Raw genomic sequence first — 21,243 nt, 5'->3', positions numbered from 1 at the left:
GTGCACTATTTTCCCAAGTTATTGGGGAATTCCTCTACCCATATTCAACCATTATGGAAATCCCTGTGGATAGGTGTGGCAGAAGCAAAGTTTTGTGTCAGATAGCACCCAGATAGCTTATGCACAAAAGCTGATCCAGATTTTTGAACACACAACAGGTGTCTGTGCTGGGGAAACTACCATCTGATAAGTTTCCATTGGTAAGAGTAAATACGGATATGGTGAGTGCAATTTTCCAAGATGAATGCCAGTGACCAAAGTGGGAAGATAGCTTGGCCTCAAAAACACCAATAGATTTTCCTTTCTTCGTCAAGGGAAATAGGCCAAAGCACAGTTCCCAGACAGCACACAAATGTGTGACTGATCTCATGTAGGCAGGTGAGGTGTTGTGCTGTCAGTTCCGTCAGGTCCTGCTTCTGCTTCTCAGGAATAAAGTAACTTTGACCACAGCTTTACTCCTGCTTTCTCCAGATGGGTGCTGGTCTCCCAGGCCTTCTCCTGACAATCTGGAAAATGCAAATTAGATGCCTGTGGGGGAGGAGCTGCTATTTTGCAGCTTCTGTAGAACCTTGAAATCTTCCTTTGATTCTTCAGAAGAAATGAAATGTAGATTGTTTCCTTGAAAAACAGGATCCACTGCTTTGGAAACAGCCCTTCATTCCTAGGTTCCTTTAAAGCTGAGGACATCAGACACCTAATAGGGTTAATCACACAAACCAATGGCAAGTCTCAACCTGAAGGCAGTTCTGGGTCTTGTGCATCTGCATTAAGTGATGCAGAGTAATTCCTGCCTAAGCACTGTTTCCACACGGCTTTACGACTCCCTGTAAAGCTACACCAGATCCCTGCATCCCTGCAGCACTGCCCAAGTGTGAAATCATGTGCTCAGCAGTCACACTAGATACTCCATGTTCTGCTCCACACATTCTGGGATTCTTCTCGCTATGCACAGTGAGATACCAACCAGCAAGCATCTACCCCATTTCTCAGAGTTCCTTCTTTTTGCTATCCCTGTTTCTCTTACTGCAGCTATTTTTAACTGCAATATAAAGGAAAACCAAGGAATTACGGCCTAGTGCTGTAATTCTAACAGTGCATATTTCCTCTAAAAGCCGAGCAACAAAGGCATCCTGAGCAGAGAAACCCAACACGAAATGACACACGACAGCTTCTCTGCACTCAGCTAATTAGCGCAGACGGGTGAACGGGATGCTGCCGTAGCCCTGGGATAATCTGCATGGAGGCAGCAGAAAGGCAAGATATCAAAGATTACTTACTGAGGCCCCTGAACAACACCCTCTGCTGTGCAGGAGAACCTCGACTGGGCCATGCAGCAGCTCACTGACACCAGTTAGCCAGCAGCCAGCCTGGCCTTCTGGCTTCTGTCACAGCCTAATGCCAGCCTTCTGATTCATTCCTTGCACTCCTGGAGCACAACAACAGGCAATGGTTCCCCTAATGTCTGCAGGGCAGCAATATGGTGGCATGATTACACAGACTGGGCTCCTCTTCATGGCAAAATGAATGCCACATCTTCAAAATCAACTGAGAAACGAACTCACTAAAGCTATAGCAAAAGAACCTGGAACATCCACGTTCTGTTTTCATGACCACTGTTTGGGAAAGCTGCATAGGGAGCTAATTTGGAAAGGATTCAATTAGTGAGGAGCAGCCTATAGCCAGGCAGGTATTGCAATGAACGCGGAGTGGCAGCAAACACCATCAGAAGCAGCTGCTGTCACAGAGCTCAGGCTTCCTGCACACTGCTGCTAAGGTAAAGATGAAGAGCCACCACTTCCATTAATTGATTGGATTTGAAGATTATAGTGGTCAATCTCATTCAGAGAAAATGCATCATATAGGCCCATCACCTTGGACCACATCAGGAATCCCTCCCTGCTCATGGTGGCACCCATTTTCCAGAATCTCTTTCACACTGCCAAGTCCAAAAGAACAGTTCTCATGTGTAAAGCCCTCCACTGATACCACAACTACATCACCTAACAAAGATCTTACATAAAGGATTTCTTTTCTACATAGGCATCTAATGAAGACTCAACAATCCGCACTGCTGTTTGTCAAAAATATGGAAGGAATTGTAAAGAAATACAAGCAACTTCGGGTTCATAGGCATTTCCAGTTCCACTTGCACAGGTGAGCTACTACATTGACATGTTACTACCCTGCTCTACCAGTCACTCCTGGAAACAATGCTCCACCCAAAACAGCTGTTTCAGCTAAATGTTCTGGGTAAGTTGTTGTTTTATTTTATGTTCCTGGTCCTTGTAGCCCTTCTCCTCCCTCGGCATTATAGCTGTGGCAACAAAAGCCTATAAAACAGTGCCAAGTACACCCACACATGCACTACACTGTTCATGGAAACAGATCTCCCTTTCTGTCACTGAAACTTGCTGCCCAAAAGCAGCTAAAATGGCACTGGGGATCACATAGGGATGCCACTGCTTCTTCTCCTCCTCCCCGGCACTTCACTCTTCCTCCTGAGTCTCCCAGAAGCCAGAACAGCCCCTCCCTGGACCACAGATTTTGGAAAATTCTTAACATAAACAGGTACCCTCCGTGTGCTGGGGTGGTTTTACATGGAGAGCTGCACATGCAGTTTAAAATATCCCTGCAGTATCAGGCTGGGTATGTCAGTGCTTTGCACTTGACCTTCACAGGCACAGTGTTCTCCTGTCTTGTTTTTTTAGATATCTTGGAATTGCACAGTAAACTGTTCTCGACCAAAAAACTACTGTTTTTTGATGTGGACACAGTTTGGAGCATCAAAATAAAGAGGATATGTGGGGATGTGGGAAATCACAAATACTGTTTAAAGGCATTCCATTATTTTCGCAAATGTGTACGCCGAATTTAACAATGGAAGACATGAAAAAGAAGAATTAAAATGCATCCTTTTGTTGTTAAAGAGATAAAAATAACCTTTACTGTCTCACCTACCCTGCAGAGATTAGAAGATGGGATCCAAGTACTGCCAAGATAAGCAACTGAATCAAAACAGCTTCCACCCATCTAATAAACTTGATTTCCACTACAGGAACTTTTCAGCCAGATACCTGGTGAAGGAAGCCATTTCCATCTATTTTTGTAAATGAAATTGAGATTCTGATAGCCCAGTTATACCTCTGCTCTCCTCACAGCCACATTTTTCTCCTAAAGAGATAGATGAAGAGACAATAGACACTGGTGGGCTACGTGATGTTACACAGGTGCCACCTGTCATGCCAGAAATTTATGTGCCTGGCCTCCACCTGCAAAAACCATTTTCACTTAGGCTTAAATATAGATTCAGCCAAGTGAAACAGGGGAAAAGGATAAAATTATTTGCTACACAAACATGCTGGCTTGTTCCATTTCCTAACTGCCAAATCAAATACTTGCCAAGGGTGGTTTACTTGTTAGTGTTCAGAACTGTACACACTGGGATGTTTTTTGTTGTTGTTAAAGAGTTAGTGAAACTTTCACCGATACCAATGAACCAACAACAATTTCCCTTTGGCAATGCACAGTAAAATGCTACTTGCAACTGTAGTGGCATAATCCAAGCTGAAGTTCCTCCCTCTTTTTTGGATCTTCCCTCCCCCCAGGTAAAATCTCTAGAACAACCCACAGCAGACATGACGAGACAGATACAGCGCATTGCTGAAACTCTGAATCACGGCCTTGCCACTGAATCTACACCTTTATTGCAGGCACAAGGTCCCGTGTCTGAAGAGAAACAAACAAGAAGGATGCAGGTTCACGTTTCTCAAAGTTACAGCTTTTGTGCTCCCATACCTGCTAAAGCAAACCAAACACCTGAAAATTCTCTGTACTTTAGTTCAGCTCTGAAAACAGAAAATAGAACCTTTTATTTGTGACACCACAGGCAGAATAAGAAAAGAAAAATTTTTCAAGTTGTCTTCCAGAAGATTTATTTTCCTGGAGCTCTGTTGCACACATTCAGTTGCACATTTCCAAACGCATTCCAAGACAGTCAGTCGCTCAGCTACACTCATGCAGGTAATTTCACAGGCTTTAACAGACAGGTAACAGGCACGATGAGTAAAAGCAGCAGGGAAATAAGGGAGTGATGTAATTACAAATACAGCTGGCTAAAAACATTCTGAATATAATTAAGCTTTGAGACATTATGCCAGCCAAGATGTTAATAACTGTGAAAAAAACCTGTGGGTGATTTTCATACTTATCAAAATAAGGAACTGTTGAGAACCATTAATAATGTGGGTAAATGCTGTCTAAGCTTCCCACACTCAACTCTGCCAATAAATGCAACAATCCTGCTATTCCAGTCTGGAGCTCCTCCAGAGTAGAGATATTTAATCAGGTTACATTGTGAACTTGCTCTGCAACACATTAAACATAAAAAGATCAATATGTAACAACAATTTTTATCTGCTAGGCTTGCCCGGACCAAGATGTTAAGCAGTTTCAGATGAACCCACATTAAACTTTAGCATAAAGGATATTTCTAAAGCCAAGTTAACATTTTCACAGACAAGTGTAAAAGAAGAGTGCAAAAGGAGGCTTTGAGAAGTTGTGGCTTAATAATAATTGCTACAAACAGCGGGAGAACATATACTTGAGAAAGTGCAGAAATTGTTTTCATGGATTACTTTTGAAACATTTCACGAACTCAAAGGACTAAAGAAACTGGACACAAGCACCTTCTGCACCATACTGCCATAAGAGGTCATCTTTATCTCTTACAGGTTGCTGGTACCTGTAATTAAAAGTAACACTTCCTCTCCTCTAGCATACCATTTCTTAAGAGCAGATAGGTTTTGTGTTCTTATGTAAGTAAATAAATTATAAAAAATTCCTGAAAATACTGTCTTATTTGAGACACCGCCTAGTCCAAAAATTTACCAGGAGTGAATCCTACAAGCTTCAACATATTTATCCAACAGGTTTGTATAAAGAGTGTTTCACTGACCTTCAAAGTCCACATCCCCAACTAATTTGGTTTTTCCTGTAAGAGGATCATGGATATGGTTGATGCCTACGTCAATCACAGCTGCACCTTCTTTGACCATATCAGTTGTAATCAACTTTGGGATACCTGGAATCATCAACACATATTTAATTACCCTGGCCAGGTAGTCTGAGGTTATAAGTTTTGAATGATATCAAGGGCTGCGCATGCACAGCTATGCATGCACAAAATAGAGCAGAATTCTTTCACTTGAATATTTCTTGATACACCCCACACTGAAAACAACTATTCCTCAATTGCATCCAGTTTGTAACTACTACTACTACTACAGAAAAGAGAAAAAAACCCAACAAAACCACAAAGAACATCCCACCAAAAGTTGTGCCATGGTTTTGGCACAAGAAAGACACTCAACCAATAAGCAATTTTAACTGTCATGATAATCCCAGCACACAATACTGACCTTCCACAGAGGAAAAAACACCATTTCTTGCTATTTAGAACCATTTGGGGGACCTCTGCACTTGACCAGAGAGGCCCAGGCCAGGCACTGCACACCTTGTGTGGCCATCTCTGTAGTGTCCTGGGACAGGAGTTTTCTGCTATTATGAAACTCCAGCTAAAACAGCCACAACAAGCCACCTCAGCTTCTTCATATGCACTGTATTTCTTCAGCACATTTAAATATGAAGCATCTTGATATTCGTCATGAATATGTGCTTCAGTCAGGACCCAGAAAATCGAAAAGGTCACTATAAAGTCTAGATAATGAAATGTATCCATGGCTGCATGCCTCCTGTCAGGAATTTCTTCCCTATCGTGCAACTTCCAACTTTCAGTAACAGGAATTTCCAACCTAAAAATTACAATTCACCTTGCTTCTTGAGCAATTCCGTCAGTTCTTTGTTCTGAGAAGAATGTTAGAGTATCTCCAAAAAGAGAGTCTGAACTCCCCTCTCCCCATCAAAGCAGTTTTCTCTCAGGTGAGGAGAAGGCAAAAAGGAAAAGAAACCAAATCCATATGGTTTGCAACTGCAGTTTTATTGGAGGGAAGCGCTGGCATAAAAGGCTCTGGCCCCATGTGCAGTGCTGGAGCACAGCCACTTAGTCATTGGGATACAGGCAATACAAGAACACTCTCTGCTCTCCATTTCTCACTCCCCCATAAGACACCCGCTTGAAACTCTGCTTCTCATGTTGAGCAAGCCAAGATCTCAAACTCTTTCCTAGCTCATTTGATAACATCTGACTGCATCTCTTTCATCCCCCTCTGATGTAATCCATGGCAACCTGGCTGGTAATTGGATAATGCCTCAGCCTTATGGGGGTAAATGATCTGTGTGTGATAGGGCTGGAAGCATATTAACGGAAGCTGCACAGTTACACCCTTTGTAAAATGGTTTGATAATAAGCCAAATACTTAACAGCAACAAATGAACTAACCCCCAAACCAAACGAGCATATCTATTTACTTAAGCCTACTTTGCATACCCAGTAGGAAGGGATAAACATTAGAGCAGCTTTTCCTAAAACACACTGACTGAAGAATATGGGAAAACCTTTCATTGGTAATTTTTGTAGAAAATGATGAATCACATTTTAAACAAAGGAAAAACAAGGCCCTACCAAATCCGATTTTAGGTGCATGGAAACAGCCAATTTCTAAGAAAGCTAACCAGACACCACCTGAATAAAGGGTCTGATTAACCAGCACTTCCTAGACAAGACGACCACAGATCATGTCCTGAGGGACAACGCAAGTAGTCCAAGCAGAAGTTCATCTGGCGTTTGGAACAGTCATTATTTTTTGTCTTTACCCCCTCTCCAAACCTAGCAGGCAGATGAGTCTTTCTCTTGGCAGACTGGAAAGTCCAGAGAGCAGGAGCTGCAGGCTGACTGGCTCAAGAGTCCTGCTGCTTCCATCTCCGCCTTGCCTGTCCTGTAGTGGCTCTAGAAGCATCACTGGTAAAGCTGCACTTACACTTCTGCCATGGGGCTGGGCCAATGGCAAAAAGAACAGACTCCACGGGAAGTCTGTATAGGCAGGGATAGCAGGCCAGGATGGGAAGTGCTGTGGTGGGATACAAAGTGTCAGGTGTGTGTAACAGGAAACACGACTTTTTCACGACGCTTCGGCTAGAAATCCAACAGCTGTGTGGTATTGAAAGGGATTTTAGGGAGGGGTAGGCTGGACAAGAGCAGCATAGTTGGAACTTAAGATGCAAGGAGTTGGGAACGAATGAGAAGGAAGGAATAAACTGCATGGATAGTTACAGTCCAAGTAAGCAGGAAAACTAGTGCCCCAAACCTGGGGGCAAATGAGAGACAGCACACAGAGATGGATCTTCTCACAAGCAGGAGTAACAGAGAAGAGAAGCACCTGATTTGAAGTATTACCAAAACCATGAATGCAAGTGAACAGAAAAGCACTCAGAGGTGGTGCTTTTCCACATCAGAACAGACTCACTGCAACAAGTCACCAGTCAGGAGCCAGGATGCAGACGGCTCTTGTAAAAGTACTACACAGCAAAAGGAATATTGGTCTTCCATGCAGGGACACACAAAACAGCTCTTTTCCATTTGCACATCTTCTGCAGTGGCCTGTAACAGCAGCTGTTCCAACCTGACAAGGGTACAAGTTACCTTTTTTGCAACACCCACTGAACAGGTCACCCATTTCCGGGGAGTGTGCACAGCTCTCATGTAACAAAAGGAAGCTTGGAGTGATTCCACCTATCTAAAGCACAACCTTCCCCAGAGCACCCACTGGGGCAGGACTGTGTGCTGTTTGCACAATCCAGCCCGAGGTTTTCTCATCATTCCAAGTATATCTCAAGTTGTGTAATGAGTGTTGTATCACACTCCTGTTACAAATGACACAAGCAAAAAAATGTGAAAGGTAAACATGGCTGAATTGCTACTGGACCGTTTAACTCCAAGCATAAAAAATTACAAACCATGCTCAGCACAAAAATCAGAAGCGATGATTAAATTGGAAGCAGTGAACTTGGATGAAAAGTTACTGGTTCATTTCCAGTTAGCACACCATTGTTATCTTTTATTCACAGTGGTGAATTCTGCTCAGGTCCACAGTTGAACAATTAGATGTGGGACAAATAAGTTGTTTCTTGGTCCTGGCCTGCCATAGGAAAGAGGCAGTGAAGTTAAACCCTGAAGGAAAGGGCATTTCAACTCAACAGGAAGTGACAAGCTTTAGACAGGTACCTATCTGTCTTCATCTGGAAAATACGTAAGGAATTGGGTCTTGAGGATGAGGAAGAGGGGGAAAGGGAGCAGAAAAGAGGACAGACACAATCCTCTCGTAGTCCTCCAAAATGGTACAAGAGAATGATATCCCTGAGCTGCAGTGGGACCCAGGATTTTACGAAGGTTATAGTAAGTTGGGTTGCTCGATTTTTTAAAATTAATTTGTATTTCTACTTGTAATACCTGTAAACAAATAACAGAGGTTGCCTAGAAGCAGAGTTCTGCTTCTTTCTTTGGGACCGATTAGTTGAACAAAGTATTTCACTTTATATTGCTTTAAGAGTACAGACACTGATCTTTCAGTCCCCTTCCTCTAGGCAATTACCATTCTCTCTCTCGACATGATAATTGTAAAAGAAAAAAAAATGCCAGCCATTAGTAACATGGGTTACCAAAACCTCCAGTTAATTTGGTAAGGTTGGCCTTAATTCTAACAGCAGGGGAATGATACCATGGTTTTATGAATGCAGCCTCCAGCTGATTTAAAGTAACCCTCCTGTCAAAATTTAAATGACTCACAATTTTTGCATGGCACAGAGAATGTTTTAATTTACATAATTATACCTGTATAAACTATGCACTGACTGGTTCCCAATCTTGAGTTCACTCTGAAGTCTCCCTAAGGGAAAGGTGTCACATGTGACGAGAAACAGTTTATGAGTCTGCAAATGTGAAGGGCAAGAACAAAGAGCCAAATCACTTGCCCTTCCTACAATGAGAAATCCTACCTACTGCAACACCCTCAGCAAGCACAAGCACGGGTTATTCAGTGAAACGTGAAACAGCCAGTGCCATGGACACAGACTGCAAAGTCCTCTTTTTAGGTTTGAAATGCTGCAATTGGAGTATTAACAACAACAGTTACCTGCAGCAACTATTACTATATCAGCAAGCTGCGTATGGATCTTGAGCTGCTCTTTTGGGGTGTATCTGTGAGTAATCGTCACTGTAGCATCACCTGAAACGGAAGAGAATATCAATTAATTGTCAGATGTACAATGCTATAAAAAGTACAGCATTTACTTTCAGGTGCAAATTACTTACTTTGGTACATTAACAACAGTACATATGATCAGATTTGTCTTGGGATGTGATGTTTAAATCAGCATAGGCAGAACACTCACAACACTTGCTGCTCACACATATTAAAAAAACATTTGTTCTTACAAATTCTCCCAGGATGAATTCATTTATATACTGTGGACTGAATTAGCCCTTCCACGGCTTTGTTACATTCAGTGGAACTCCAGAAAGCAAACCCAGCATGGAATTCAGTGTCTGCTTTATCATGCCCAGTTTGTAGAGGGTGCCACAAGACTCAGCTGTTTGCCACAGACCAAAGCTTCAATACAAGATCACCAGCAGAAGCACAAGAAACACACATCCTTCTGGGCAAACTCAAAACACCTGGGGCTGCTCCTGCGGACACCCACATTTCTTGGCAAGAGCTACGAATAAACCCTCCCAGTAAGACATGAATAACCCTTGTGCTGTTTGATGGAGATACTGAGGAGAGACCATGACATGAACGGTCATGGGGAGAGGATCTGAAGTCTCCTACTGCATCCAACAGCAGGCCTGGTGCTCCCTGAAGGACTGCCCAAGCAAGCAGCAAAGATAACAGCTCTCAGAGAAGACCCTTCCCAACCCTCTCTGCAATTATTTGTACTGCACAGTGTTCAGGTGTTATATACCCCCATCTCTGCCTTCCACTCATCACAGACACCTAGGCCATGTTATTTGCCATTAAACTAAAACCTTTTGCCTTCTCAGGCATCACCATCACATCTGCTTCCTTTGGAATGTGTCTGACTGATCTAATCTGTGCCTCTCATCTCACTAACTCTCTCAGTCATCTCATCTTCAATCTTCCTGTGCTCTGACTTCTCTGCTTTTTCCCCTCACCTTTTACCCCTCCTTCCTCTACAGTGCACATGATCTCCCCAAAGACAAGCAGATCAAGACATTTGCAGATAACGAAAACAGAAAAAGTACAGGCTTGAAAAAAATAGGAGTTTTCTGACACCTGCTTTAAGTAAAAGAAGTATGTCTTGCCCAAAATCACAATCATTACTCAGCAGAAAGGTTGAGAAAAACCAGTGGATAAAATCCAAAGTTATAAAGTTATCTCTGAGTAATAAAACAGGTGCTAATTTGCCACTAAGATTTTAGTGAGGAATGTGTCTGTAGTCAGCTCCTGAAACCAAGTAATTGCTTTCACTATCAAAAAGGAAAGGAGAAAAAAAGGGGAAAAGAAAAAAAAAAAAGCCCCTACCTTGAGAATAGCAGTCCAGAAGCTTACAGACACCTCAGAAAGGGGAGGTTTTCCATTTATTTGTGATCATGCCCAAACAGAAAATAAACAACTATTTTTACACTGCTACTTCTGCTGAAAGAAGAGGAATATATTTAACAATTAAGATTTCACATCGTACTCCCAAATCAATTCCCTAGCTTATAAAACAGAGATAGTCTCTTGACCTGCACAGAACATTATTTATTATGGAAGGGGTTCACACAGATTTTCCATCTGATCAGATATTGCCACCTACAGGACACGAGTGTATCTACATTAAAAAAATCACAAATTAAGACAGTCCCCAACTTTTAATTTCTGTTCATAATCTATTTTAAAAACCAACCAAAACCTTCAACAAAAAAGAAATAAAAAACAGTACCACAGACACATAGCCCTTGCATAATTTCTCAATATTTAATCAAGTATTTAATCAAATCAGCCCAATTGCTGAAAAAACTCTTTCTTAACTGATAACCTCAGAAAGTTCATTTTCAGCATTTCATTGTAGGTCTTCTCTGGTCCCTATCCTCCTGAGTTAAAAAAAAAAAAAAAGCTGAAACCATGGCCTGGCCTGCCTTCCTTTCCACATGCCATCCAGGCCGGTCTCTTGCTGCTCACAGCAGAAGCAGAAATTAAACCCAAGTGCAGAAGATGAACCAGATCTTCAAGGAGAGCCCCATCTGTGAGCCAGGGAGGAAAACTCCACCAGATCATCCCAAATACATTAGTATTTATCATCATGTACACAGCGTATGCATATACAGTTAATGCCAGCTCATTATCAGAGAAGTACCCATGTTCCTTTGTTTTCTCATTGCCAGTTGCTTTATACTGGGTACCAACACTTAGCAGACTGGAAAACTAGGAAACTACCTAAGAAATAAATCCGTTTCTTCAGATTAGGCAAAGATAACTTTGATGAGTTAACTCCTTCTGTATCTAGACTCCAGTGTCAGTAAGGGACTATCTGAACGTTCTTCTGTCCCTACATCAAATATGTGACATACTTAGAACCACTGGCAATGCCAGCAAACAGGGAAGTCATCTGCTATGGCAGGAACCAGAACACTGGCAGACCACGAAGCACCACAAAAAACTCATGGACTGGGCCCCCAAAACAAGCTGCACTACCAGACAGTCAAAGAAAATCCAGGACACAAGACAACAAAACTGAGCCGTGGATCCAATCAACTCAAAAGCTGGAAGCTGCAAACAGTATTTAGTTACTGCTAAAAACCATCCAAGCAGCTGCTGTGGGTTTTGCAACAAGCTGCTGAAAGCATCACAGGTCACTAGGTCTCCTCATTTCCAGCTGGGAAATGTGTAAGTAGTTTGTAACATGACTTTGTGTTGTACCAAGCCTACTTCAAACATCAGCTGCACTGCCAGTAATAAATGTCACCCAATATTTGCAGCAAATGGCAAAAATGCTACTAATTTTCGTGGGAATGAGGATGAGACCAGAACTATGCACCAATGGTAATTACAATTCAAGCACTGAGAGAAGTTCCAAATAGCAACTTTCCCACAGAGGCTGAATGGAAAAACCAACTCTATGATTAGTATAAAGCTTTTAGTGTTTTATTATATTAATAACAGATTTCACTGGCTCCAATTAAATAGGCCTGGGATTAAATGTCCATGTTTACCTCATTTGTGCACACCACCATGGCAGTTTCTAACATCAAAATGAAGTTGCAAAAGGGCAGCATTCTATCTACCTTATATTTGTTTTCATTTCTGCAGCGCAATTATATCAGCACATGTAGGCTTCTGTAATTAGAATTACTTAAAAATATTTCCACCACACCACCCCATTTCCAGGGGGATATAAACTGCGCTGCAGAAATATCCCCCAGGCTAACATGTAATCACAGAGCTCACACTGAAAAGTTCCTTGGTTGGTCATTTGGGTATTTTCATAAGCAACACCTCACTGCCATAGCAGAACACAAGGGTCACGTCATACCTTTTTTTTTTATTCATACATAAATGTATACGTGTGTATTTGTATATAGATGTGGATGTGTGTGCTCATGTGCGCACGACAAATTAAATCAATATGGAACAAGCGTGAGCATAAGGCATATAGACAGCTACACTGTATAAACATCACGGGAGCCTCTGCAGCTCTTCAAGGCCTCACTGTCAGTATTACCTTCAAAGATCAGTGCTGACTGTGTTGAAATAGTAGCTGTTTCAAATGGAGGAGGAAATGATGGCTTAATACCAGGAAGAGTCAAGTCCAGAAACTGCTCTCCTGAGAATAAGTCAGGAAATAGCAAATTTATTTTCTTGCTCTGGTGGCAAGTATTGACAAGAGTGGAAAGCTTTCTCTTTAATCTGAGTCCTCTAGTCAGCTTTATTTTCAGGACTTCACAAATGGAAACACTGGGACAACATTCCTGGACTTACCTCCAGGCCTTTCATGCTCTCCATCAGTATGTAAAAGCATTGAAATAGGCATTCCAACATTCTTAGATCTTCCAGCTACAAGAACATTTTTCCCAAATGTTTGTATTCCTTGTGGGGAAAAAAAAGAATAAAAAATTATATTCTACTATTTTGATGCATCTAAACCCTTCTTCTCAGTCCCCAAGACAGAATCATTTGCTGTTGTGGACTGCTGACATCAACATGACTTGAAAACCCACAAGGCTGAATTTGAGGGATGAACCCACAAAACAACTTTCAGCTTTCACCTTGGAGAAAGAAAATTGACAACTCATTTGGGTTATCTGAATCACCCTTAGCAAGGACTTAATTTCCCTGCTCCAGCCACAAAGGTAAGCACTTAGGTCTACCAATAAGAACATGTACATTCTAAATAAAAAATGACAACTATACAACCCATATGCATTTTTCCCCTTCTAATACTGAATTAAGTGCTCCCATTTTTTGTTCTTGTTTCCTCCCCCTTCTCCACAAGAACTTACGCATTCAAATCTTCTATTTGACAAATAATCATGTCAACAACAGCACAGAAAATTCCCTGCAAAACTATAAAATTCACAAAGTTACTCAAGTGTTCCACCAGGTACTATTGTCTACACTTAATTAATGGCACAAGATCCCCATCTATGTGGCAACTCCTTATAATTCATATTAATACTCTGTTTGTTCGTCAGTCAGCCCAATGCATTTTGATAACCTAGACCTTTTAGCTCACACCTGAGTTAATCCTTTGTTCGTCTCCCAGGATAAAAAGAGTTTCGGAACAGCTGGAGTCTCTTACCTGTCCGTTTTATGATTTCCCAGACAGCAGCAGCGGTGGCAGGGATTATGGAAGGCTGATCAAGACACAGACGTCCAATATTCATGATATGGAATCCATCCACATCCTTCTCAGGGGCGATGGCGTTACAGACTGTCCGTTCATCTATGTGATCTAGGAGACACACAGCTCTCAACTACAGCCGCTTCATGTGTCAGGTGCCATCAACACCACCAGAGTCATTACAAAGACAAACACACGGCCCAGATCTAGCCAGGGTAATTAATTACTGTTCTTGATTGAACAAACTACACTCCCCCTAAAGGGAGCAGTTACAATTTCACGTTTTCCAGCCGTTTACTGAAAATTAGGTTACGGCATTTGTCACAGTGTTAATACAACAGATTCTGTCAAAATATGAGAGCCCAGTACTCAGCTGAGAATGAGGACAGTAACTATAAGAAGAATGTTTAAGCAAGTCACTTCAGAGTCACTTCTGCATTCTGGAAGTCTTAAATATGAAGTGGCTCAAGAACCCCAACAAACCACAGGAGAACAGTTATATGTATTATTCTGATTTCTAAGCCCGCAAAGGATGCATGACCTAAGTTTTAAACAAATACATGGAAATCTCAAGCTGAAATAACTTTGCAGGTCTAGCTTTCCTTTTCCAATAATACCATTGGTTTTAGTCAACTGTTAATCAGTAGGACCAAAACACATCCTACTTCATTAGAAAACTGAGAATACACAAAACTGTTTGATATCAGTGATCTCAAAACACTAAATGTGCCTTAAATGGCATTGGCCTGCACGAGAAAACTGAGAATACACAAAACTGTTTGATATCGGTGATCTCAAAACACTAAATATGCCTTAAATGGCATTGGCCTGCACATAATTTAGTATTCATAGTGAATATTTTTCAAATGCACTAACGATATGGGATTAAGCTTACACTGCTTAAACATTAACAGTGATTAAGAAAAAATGTGTATTTGCCAGACCTCTCTCTGCAGAGTTACAAATCCAGGCATAAACCCGGAACACATAACAACACTCCACAGGAACAGCTCCACATCCCATACTGACCCACGGCCTGCTGAGACACCCAAAATGGCTGGGACCAACCCCCCGCCTGCCCCAAAATGGCTGTGACTGACCCATGTCCTTACCCAAAATGGCAGTGACTGACCCATGGCCTGTGGTACCCCAGACCTGTTGAAAGGTTTTCTCCGGGAGAAAGTCAAGCTGACCCCCAGAGAGGGTGAACGGGGAGAAAGCCACTGACTGTCTGTGGGTTAATGACCAGTTTGTTATTGAACCTCCTGAGAATTTGGTTGTTTCTGGCATGCACCAATAAGAGTGAATCAAACTTCCTTCTCCTAAACCTGACAAGTGGGCTGGGGCTTTACAATTTTCATCTCAGAGTGACTGCTTTTTGCATCTTTTGCATCATCCATTCTAGCCACAACCTGAACAGAATCCTGCAACTGTGTGGCAAGATATCCCAGTGTCCAAGTCAGAGAGCACTACAGGAGGTGTCAAAAAAACAAATAAAGGAAAATGAGTGTCAATAAGGAAATTCAGATGTTGGCAGTAAAAATATTTTAGAGACATAAACAGGATGCTTTAATTTAGTAAGTTTTTGTGCTATTGCATAAAAAGGAGCTGGATAATTAAAAGATATGCACGTTATAGAACTTAAACCATGGTAATCTCCTGTTAAAAGATTTCTGATTAAAAATCCCCTAGAGTTAAACCAGGCTGCTATGATTTACAATTTAATTCTCCATTCTTTTACGGGAGGAAATTTCCTTCTGAATCCTAATGAGAAAAGACTGTGGAAATTAAGGTATTAAGTACATTGATGAAAGAGTCTCTTAGAACTGAAACTTGCCTCACAGAGACTGAAAGCAACCTTGTTTTTACGTCAACTTGGGGATTAAAAAAAAACCAAGAAAGAAATTTGGAGTAACCTATTAAATGGTTTTTGCAAAAGAGAACTTGTTACCCTTAGGCAAGTCAGTTGTTCATCGAACACAAACTTGGCAGCCATACTTTTCCTTGTGCCTGGGATGAGCAGAACTGCTCTGAAAAATATCTCCTCCTCACTGTCTGTCTTTAGCTTCCCAGAAACACACAGATAATAGAATTAATTATGCAAAAGGAAAAAAAAATCATGCTTTACATGGATATTTTCCACACTCAAAAGTGATTTGCAGAATTTCAGAACAGAGTTTACAGTACTCGGAAGAAATGCAGCTGCACAGCTGGGGACAAGTGAGCTGTGGGCCTGAGAAGAGGATGTGGACACCTTCCTTCTCCTTCAGAGATGCTTTCAAAATACTGTCCTGGACAAGCCACCCCCAGACCAACAAACCAATCAACACAACTCAAACTGTAGAGACAGTCACAGTTAATGAGCAGAGTCTGTTTGCCTCAAGAAATGCATTTTCCTGGTTTGCTGCCACATACCTTCTTTATTTTCAGAGGAACAAAACAATTCCTTAATTATCTTATTGTCAGTCTCATAAAACATCAACTGATACCCGTACAAATTTCCTTGCTGTCATTCCAAGCCACTCTCCAGGCCAAGTTCTTCTCTGCAATCCCCCTCTCCCGTGTTAGCTAAACTTGCAGGACTACACTGGGCATCACTTGCCAAGCAGCTCCAGCTTGGACACACAGAAACTCCTATTTACACAACAAACAACATCTGACTCTGGTGCTGGCAGATGAAAAATAAAGGCTGGTTTTCAAAAGGGAAGACTGACGAAAATAAAAACACAGCACAAAAGGGATTTGAAAAAATACTGTATGGATTTTCATCTTCTGTCTCAAATAAATTAACATTTCATGGCCATCTCCCAGGCAATTCAAACTAAGATACAGGAAAGTCTCCAGAAAACCATCACAAGTAATGCACTCAAAAAGTGCACAGAAAAGAAGTTCCCCTCAGACAAAGATGACAATCCTCAAAGTTAAGTTGCCCTGGCTTACAAAAGTGCAACACAACAAAGCTATTTCTGATTCCATTTTTAACCCAGTGTTGATCAAAAGCCACACCTTGTGTGGTTTACTGCAAAAAACCCCGAACCCCACACAACAACCTCAATTCTGGAATAAGCAGCCTCCACTGAAAAAGTTTTCATAACTTCTTGGCTTTGTCTCTTTCCATTACAAGGCAAACAAAAAAAAAATTTGGAAAATGAGCTAACTTAGCCTTCGGTCCTTTAGTTTATTAAGTTCCTTTGAGGAAAAAAAAAAATTCAGTTATCTGAGTTATATTTGACATCTGTTATGGAAAGAACTTCCTGAACATCTCCAGTTCATGACAAATTGCACATTTAACTTTACTATACAGACACTGCAATATTGACAAAGTTCTGCCATGGATTAAATTATTCTAAGGCTTTTCCTAAGGCAAGCAACAGCCAGGCCTGTCTGATAGGCTGGATGGAGGCTAATTAGTCTTCACGTAGTTATCGTGACAGATGTGTCACAGCTCTTGAGAGGAATCTCCAACCAATTATTTTAGGGCTTCAGCATTTCAGTGTAGAAGCATCAGACGTTTCAATTGACACAGCTAGAACTATCTTCAGGCTTTTTTGCCTTTCTCATGCTGACCAGGTTTAAATTCACTACATTTCAAGACTAAAGGAAGTTCTGAACTGTGCACTGATGAAAGCAGACAGCTCAAGAGCAGACTGTACTGACCTGATATCGTCCTCAAAAACAACAAACGCATTTCTGCAAGTGGTACCCAACCATTTCCCTGAGCACCCACACCAGTAAGACAAGTGACACATGAGACCTCCCGTTTCTGGGGAACGCAGCACTGGACTGCGAGTCCACCGTACAAGCCTGCTTCCTTTGCTCCAGGCTTCAGACAGGATGATTTCCATCCCTAGGCTGTCACTGCTCCATCTTTTGCAGTTCTCATTGCTGCAATGAAACTTTTGTTAATTACAGTACCTGCTGCTGCTAATCTCTGTTATTGGTAGAGCTGTTTGTTCAAAGGAAACAGACCACATTCCATCAGCTCCTGCCTTGATGGCCAAGATGTGGCTCCTTACTTGCGTTATACTTCCACCTTGTGACAAACTTATTTCAGTGCATGGCCCATTTCAGGCAGCTTTCATTTAGCACCAAGGGCAAACCCTCCTCATCACGAACACTGCTGTTCATTACAAATACAACCAAAACATTTTTTCCTCCATAACTCTCAGCACCTGCCCCAGTTTTGCTGTTTTATAGATACAAAAGAGTTTCAGTTTCATTTTTTTTCTTTGCAAGTTTTATCACTGCAAAAATACCACTTTGCCAGCTACTCCCCAGTGATACCTCAGTGAGATTTTATAACAAATTACGAGAAGGGAAATAAAAAACCCAAGAACTTAGTCAAGGCTTTTAGGACCTTCACACAAAACTCACCTGGAACATTAGGGCCAGAACAGAAAACATAAATAAAAGTTTAAGGCAAAACCTGGAATCACTATGAGAAAGTCTATAGCATCATCTCCTACATAGCATAATTTTGCATGATACAGGGGATGAAAGTATGTAACTCAAGGCAAACCAGTGCAACATGCTAAAAAAATAAAGGTAATTCAACTGGATAAATTATGTGAAATGCCCTGAAACACCATTCTGACGGATCATTAAAACAGGCAAGATTAACATACGAAATTATTCTCGGGGTTTCTTTTTATCTTTAAAATGAACTGCAGGTTCAACAAAACAATTGACATCTCAAGTAAACCTTCATTATGCATGTCCTCTTTCAAGAGTTTATGTCCCTAAGGTACACGTGCAGTCCAGAACTATTAAACTCTTTCCTCTTACATGGACTGTATATGAGGAGTGGGACAAAGCTGTCACCTACCTGGGAGAGGTAGCTGAACTAATAAACCACTAACTCTTGAATCCTTGTTGAGTTTTGCCGTCATATCCAAGAGCTCTTCCTGTGAAATGTCTTCAGGCCTCAGTATGATCTCACTAGAGATGCCTGATAAAAACAAGCAACAGAAGACATGTCAGAATAAGGAAATTGAGCGATGTGCAGCTTAGTCATTTAGTCCAAAAAATCTGTCTGATGCTTAACAAGCGTTTCCTAGCAACATTTTAAGACACAAAATGAAACTTATGGCTCCCATTCAAATCACATTAAAACTACCTTCTTCATATATCCATGCAACTTCTTTTCTTTAGGTCCATCAGAAAATACATGGAAGAAATTAGTGCAAAATTTATTTAAGACACTAAGGGGATTCCTCCTGCTTTGTTTTTTTCTTTTTAAACAAGAGCATCATGCACGTCCCAAAGGATCACTTATATGACATACCCACAGCTGCAGCTGCTTTTATCTTGTTCCTGACATAGATGTGACTGGCTGGATTGTCTCCTACTAATATGACAGTGAGGTGAGGCCTCTGGTTCCCAGCAGATATCCACGATTCTACATCCCTTCGAACTTCTTTCAAAACCTGGTGAGCAAGCTTTGTCCCTGAGATAACGGTTGCTTCGTCACTATAAAGACAAAAAGATACACATTATTTAGGTCTAAAATTTCGCCAAGAAGACACATTTAAGTGTGTGATCTACCATTTTAAACACTGCCAAATGTTTTGATTCATTTGCTAGCATTTAAAATGTTATTTGAAAAACATTAACACACTACAAATCTACATGGGAAGTGTTTCCCCCCTCTCTTACTGAAGAGCAGGGATGTGCCATCAGTGCACATGGAAGAGGAGCTCACCAGCCACAACTCACCTTCCCAACACACATAGCCAGCCACGTAAGCTTACATGAACTCCTGCATTTTGGAATAAAACATGAGAACATTCTTATGCCCTTAGGTTTTACTGGCTTAAGGAACATTTACCCACTTCCCTCCCCAAACTTCCTTAAAAATGGATTTGACATGGGATTATTTACACTATTCTTTTGTCCAAGCCTCAGTGGTATGAATATTTCTCATATTTCATAGCTGCTGGGAAGGAAGATGGTAAATAGCATTTCTCACATCTGTAAAATACAAAAATAGTAAATACTGAAATATGTTGATGCTTCTTAGGTTTAGAATCTAAATAGTTTAAGTCCTTTGATGGAAATATCATACAAGAACTGCATGAACAAATACAGCATCGCCTGTACAGAAAGCTTATGCTGCAGCAGGCTGTTCAAGACACTGAAACTAAGATGTGAATTATTATTATTTTAAATTATATATACATTAAAATCTTGACCAGGTGTTGGTCAATGACAGGTTTGATGACAGATTTGTGACAGATTTCATGATCAAGTTAAATGACAGACTTAATATGTGTTACTACACCACCCTGTCCCACTGTTATCCCACCCACCCATGGATGCTCTTACTCGGAACCCAGAGTGGATTTACAACAAAAAATTCACGTCCTGAATTCTTCTTGTTTATGAATTCAGTGACTTGCAGAACATGACAGAAACAAAGATCTGAGCTGCTACTTTAGATCCATTTGTGCACTAAAAGCCTGAGATCATATCGAGCATCACAACAGGACCTTACATGTCCCATATATACCACATGAACACCTCTGGAAATTTTTAGTGCAGGAACATGTATGTTTCGCAGAACTGGAAAGAACAGTTACTAGCAGCACAGAACAGAAGTAGGATATGCACTGATCAAGAAATACCGCTATTTCTCCCAAAACTGGCAGAATAAATTCTTGATACACAGAGCAACCAAGGTGTCAGATGCTTATTTCATCCTGTTCAGCTCACTTATCTTTTCTTTCTTGAAATCACAAAGACAGTGCTGTCACCATAGGCACTGCTGATCCACTGAATCTCTTCAGTCAACTTTCAGCCAGGACTTAAGGCAATTATGTATAAATGAAAAGGCTGACAAGCAGGAGCTCAGAGAGACCCTCCCATGCACACCCAGGCAAGAGCTCAGAGCTGCAGTGCTGCAAAACCAACACCAGAATCTCTGTGCAGGCAGTGCAATAAATTAAACACAGGGGATGACTGCTGTCGGCACACTGATCCCCACTGCACCAAAGCATGCCCTCTTTGCCACCAAATGATGAATATATACAGTAATTCTGTATAAATCCACTGACAAGCTCTTTAAGTTACCAAGAGCAAGCAAATGTGTACTCACAGATTCCCCTCTGGGAGTGGGCAGGAAGGTCACATCGCAAGGGCTACTTCAGTTTCAGGGGCACTGCTTAAATCCCCGATGGATCACCAAGGCCAGGGCCGCCGCCCACTCGCCGCCCGCCCTCCCGCTGGTTCTTCCCCATTTTCCCGGGAAGAACCGCGGAACGCAGCGGGCATCCGAGGGCATCCACCCCGAAGGGCGATCGCGGGGGACCCGAGCCCGCTGATCCCTCAGGCGTTTCGCGCCCTTTGGACCCGCCGCGCCATGAGGGGTACGAGGATGAGGATGAGAAGGAGGAAGGAGGAGAATGAAGAGGAAAAAGACCCGATCGGCGCCGCGTACCTGGCCGCGCT

The 21,243-nt window shown here is 41.6% G+C and overlaps 1 protein-coding gene across 1 annotated transcript in view; it reads right to left on the bottom strand.

Annotated features, from left to right (window-relative positions):
* The window catches only part of LOC103624977 (probable bifunctional methylenetetrahydrofolate dehydrogenase/cyclohydrolase 2), a 62,165-nt gene extending 40,928 nt beyond the window's left edge, over nt 1-21,237 (bottom strand). Inside the window, exons 1-6 of the mRNA XM_017726663.1 lie at nt 21,233-21,237; nt 19,082-19,266; nt 18,623-18,745; nt 13,756-13,908; nt 12,936-13,043; nt 9,087-9,179 (exon numbers count right to left, since the gene is read on the bottom strand). Of these exons, the coding sequence (XP_017582152.1) occupies nt 9,087-9,179; nt 12,936-13,043; nt 13,756-13,908; nt 18,623-18,686 (418 nt within the window). The 5' untranslated portion in view covers nt 18,687-18,745; nt 19,082-19,266; nt 21,233-21,237. The remainder of the gene's footprint in view (nt 1-9,086; nt 9,180-12,935; nt 13,044-13,755; nt 13,909-18,622; nt 18,746-19,081; nt 19,267-21,232) is intronic.
* Between the last annotated feature and the right edge of the window lie 6 nt (nt 21,238-21,243).

Source organism: Corvus brachyrhynchos, unplaced genomic scaffold, assembly GCF_000691975.1.
Source record: "Corvus brachyrhynchos isolate BGI_N302 unplaced genomic scaffold, ASM69197v1 scaffold352, whole genome shotgun sequence".
Lineage (NCBI taxonomy): Eukaryota > Metazoa > Chordata > Aves > Passeriformes > Corvidae > Corvus > Corvus brachyrhynchos.
This window is presented reverse-complemented; position numbering and strand designations above follow the sequence as displayed.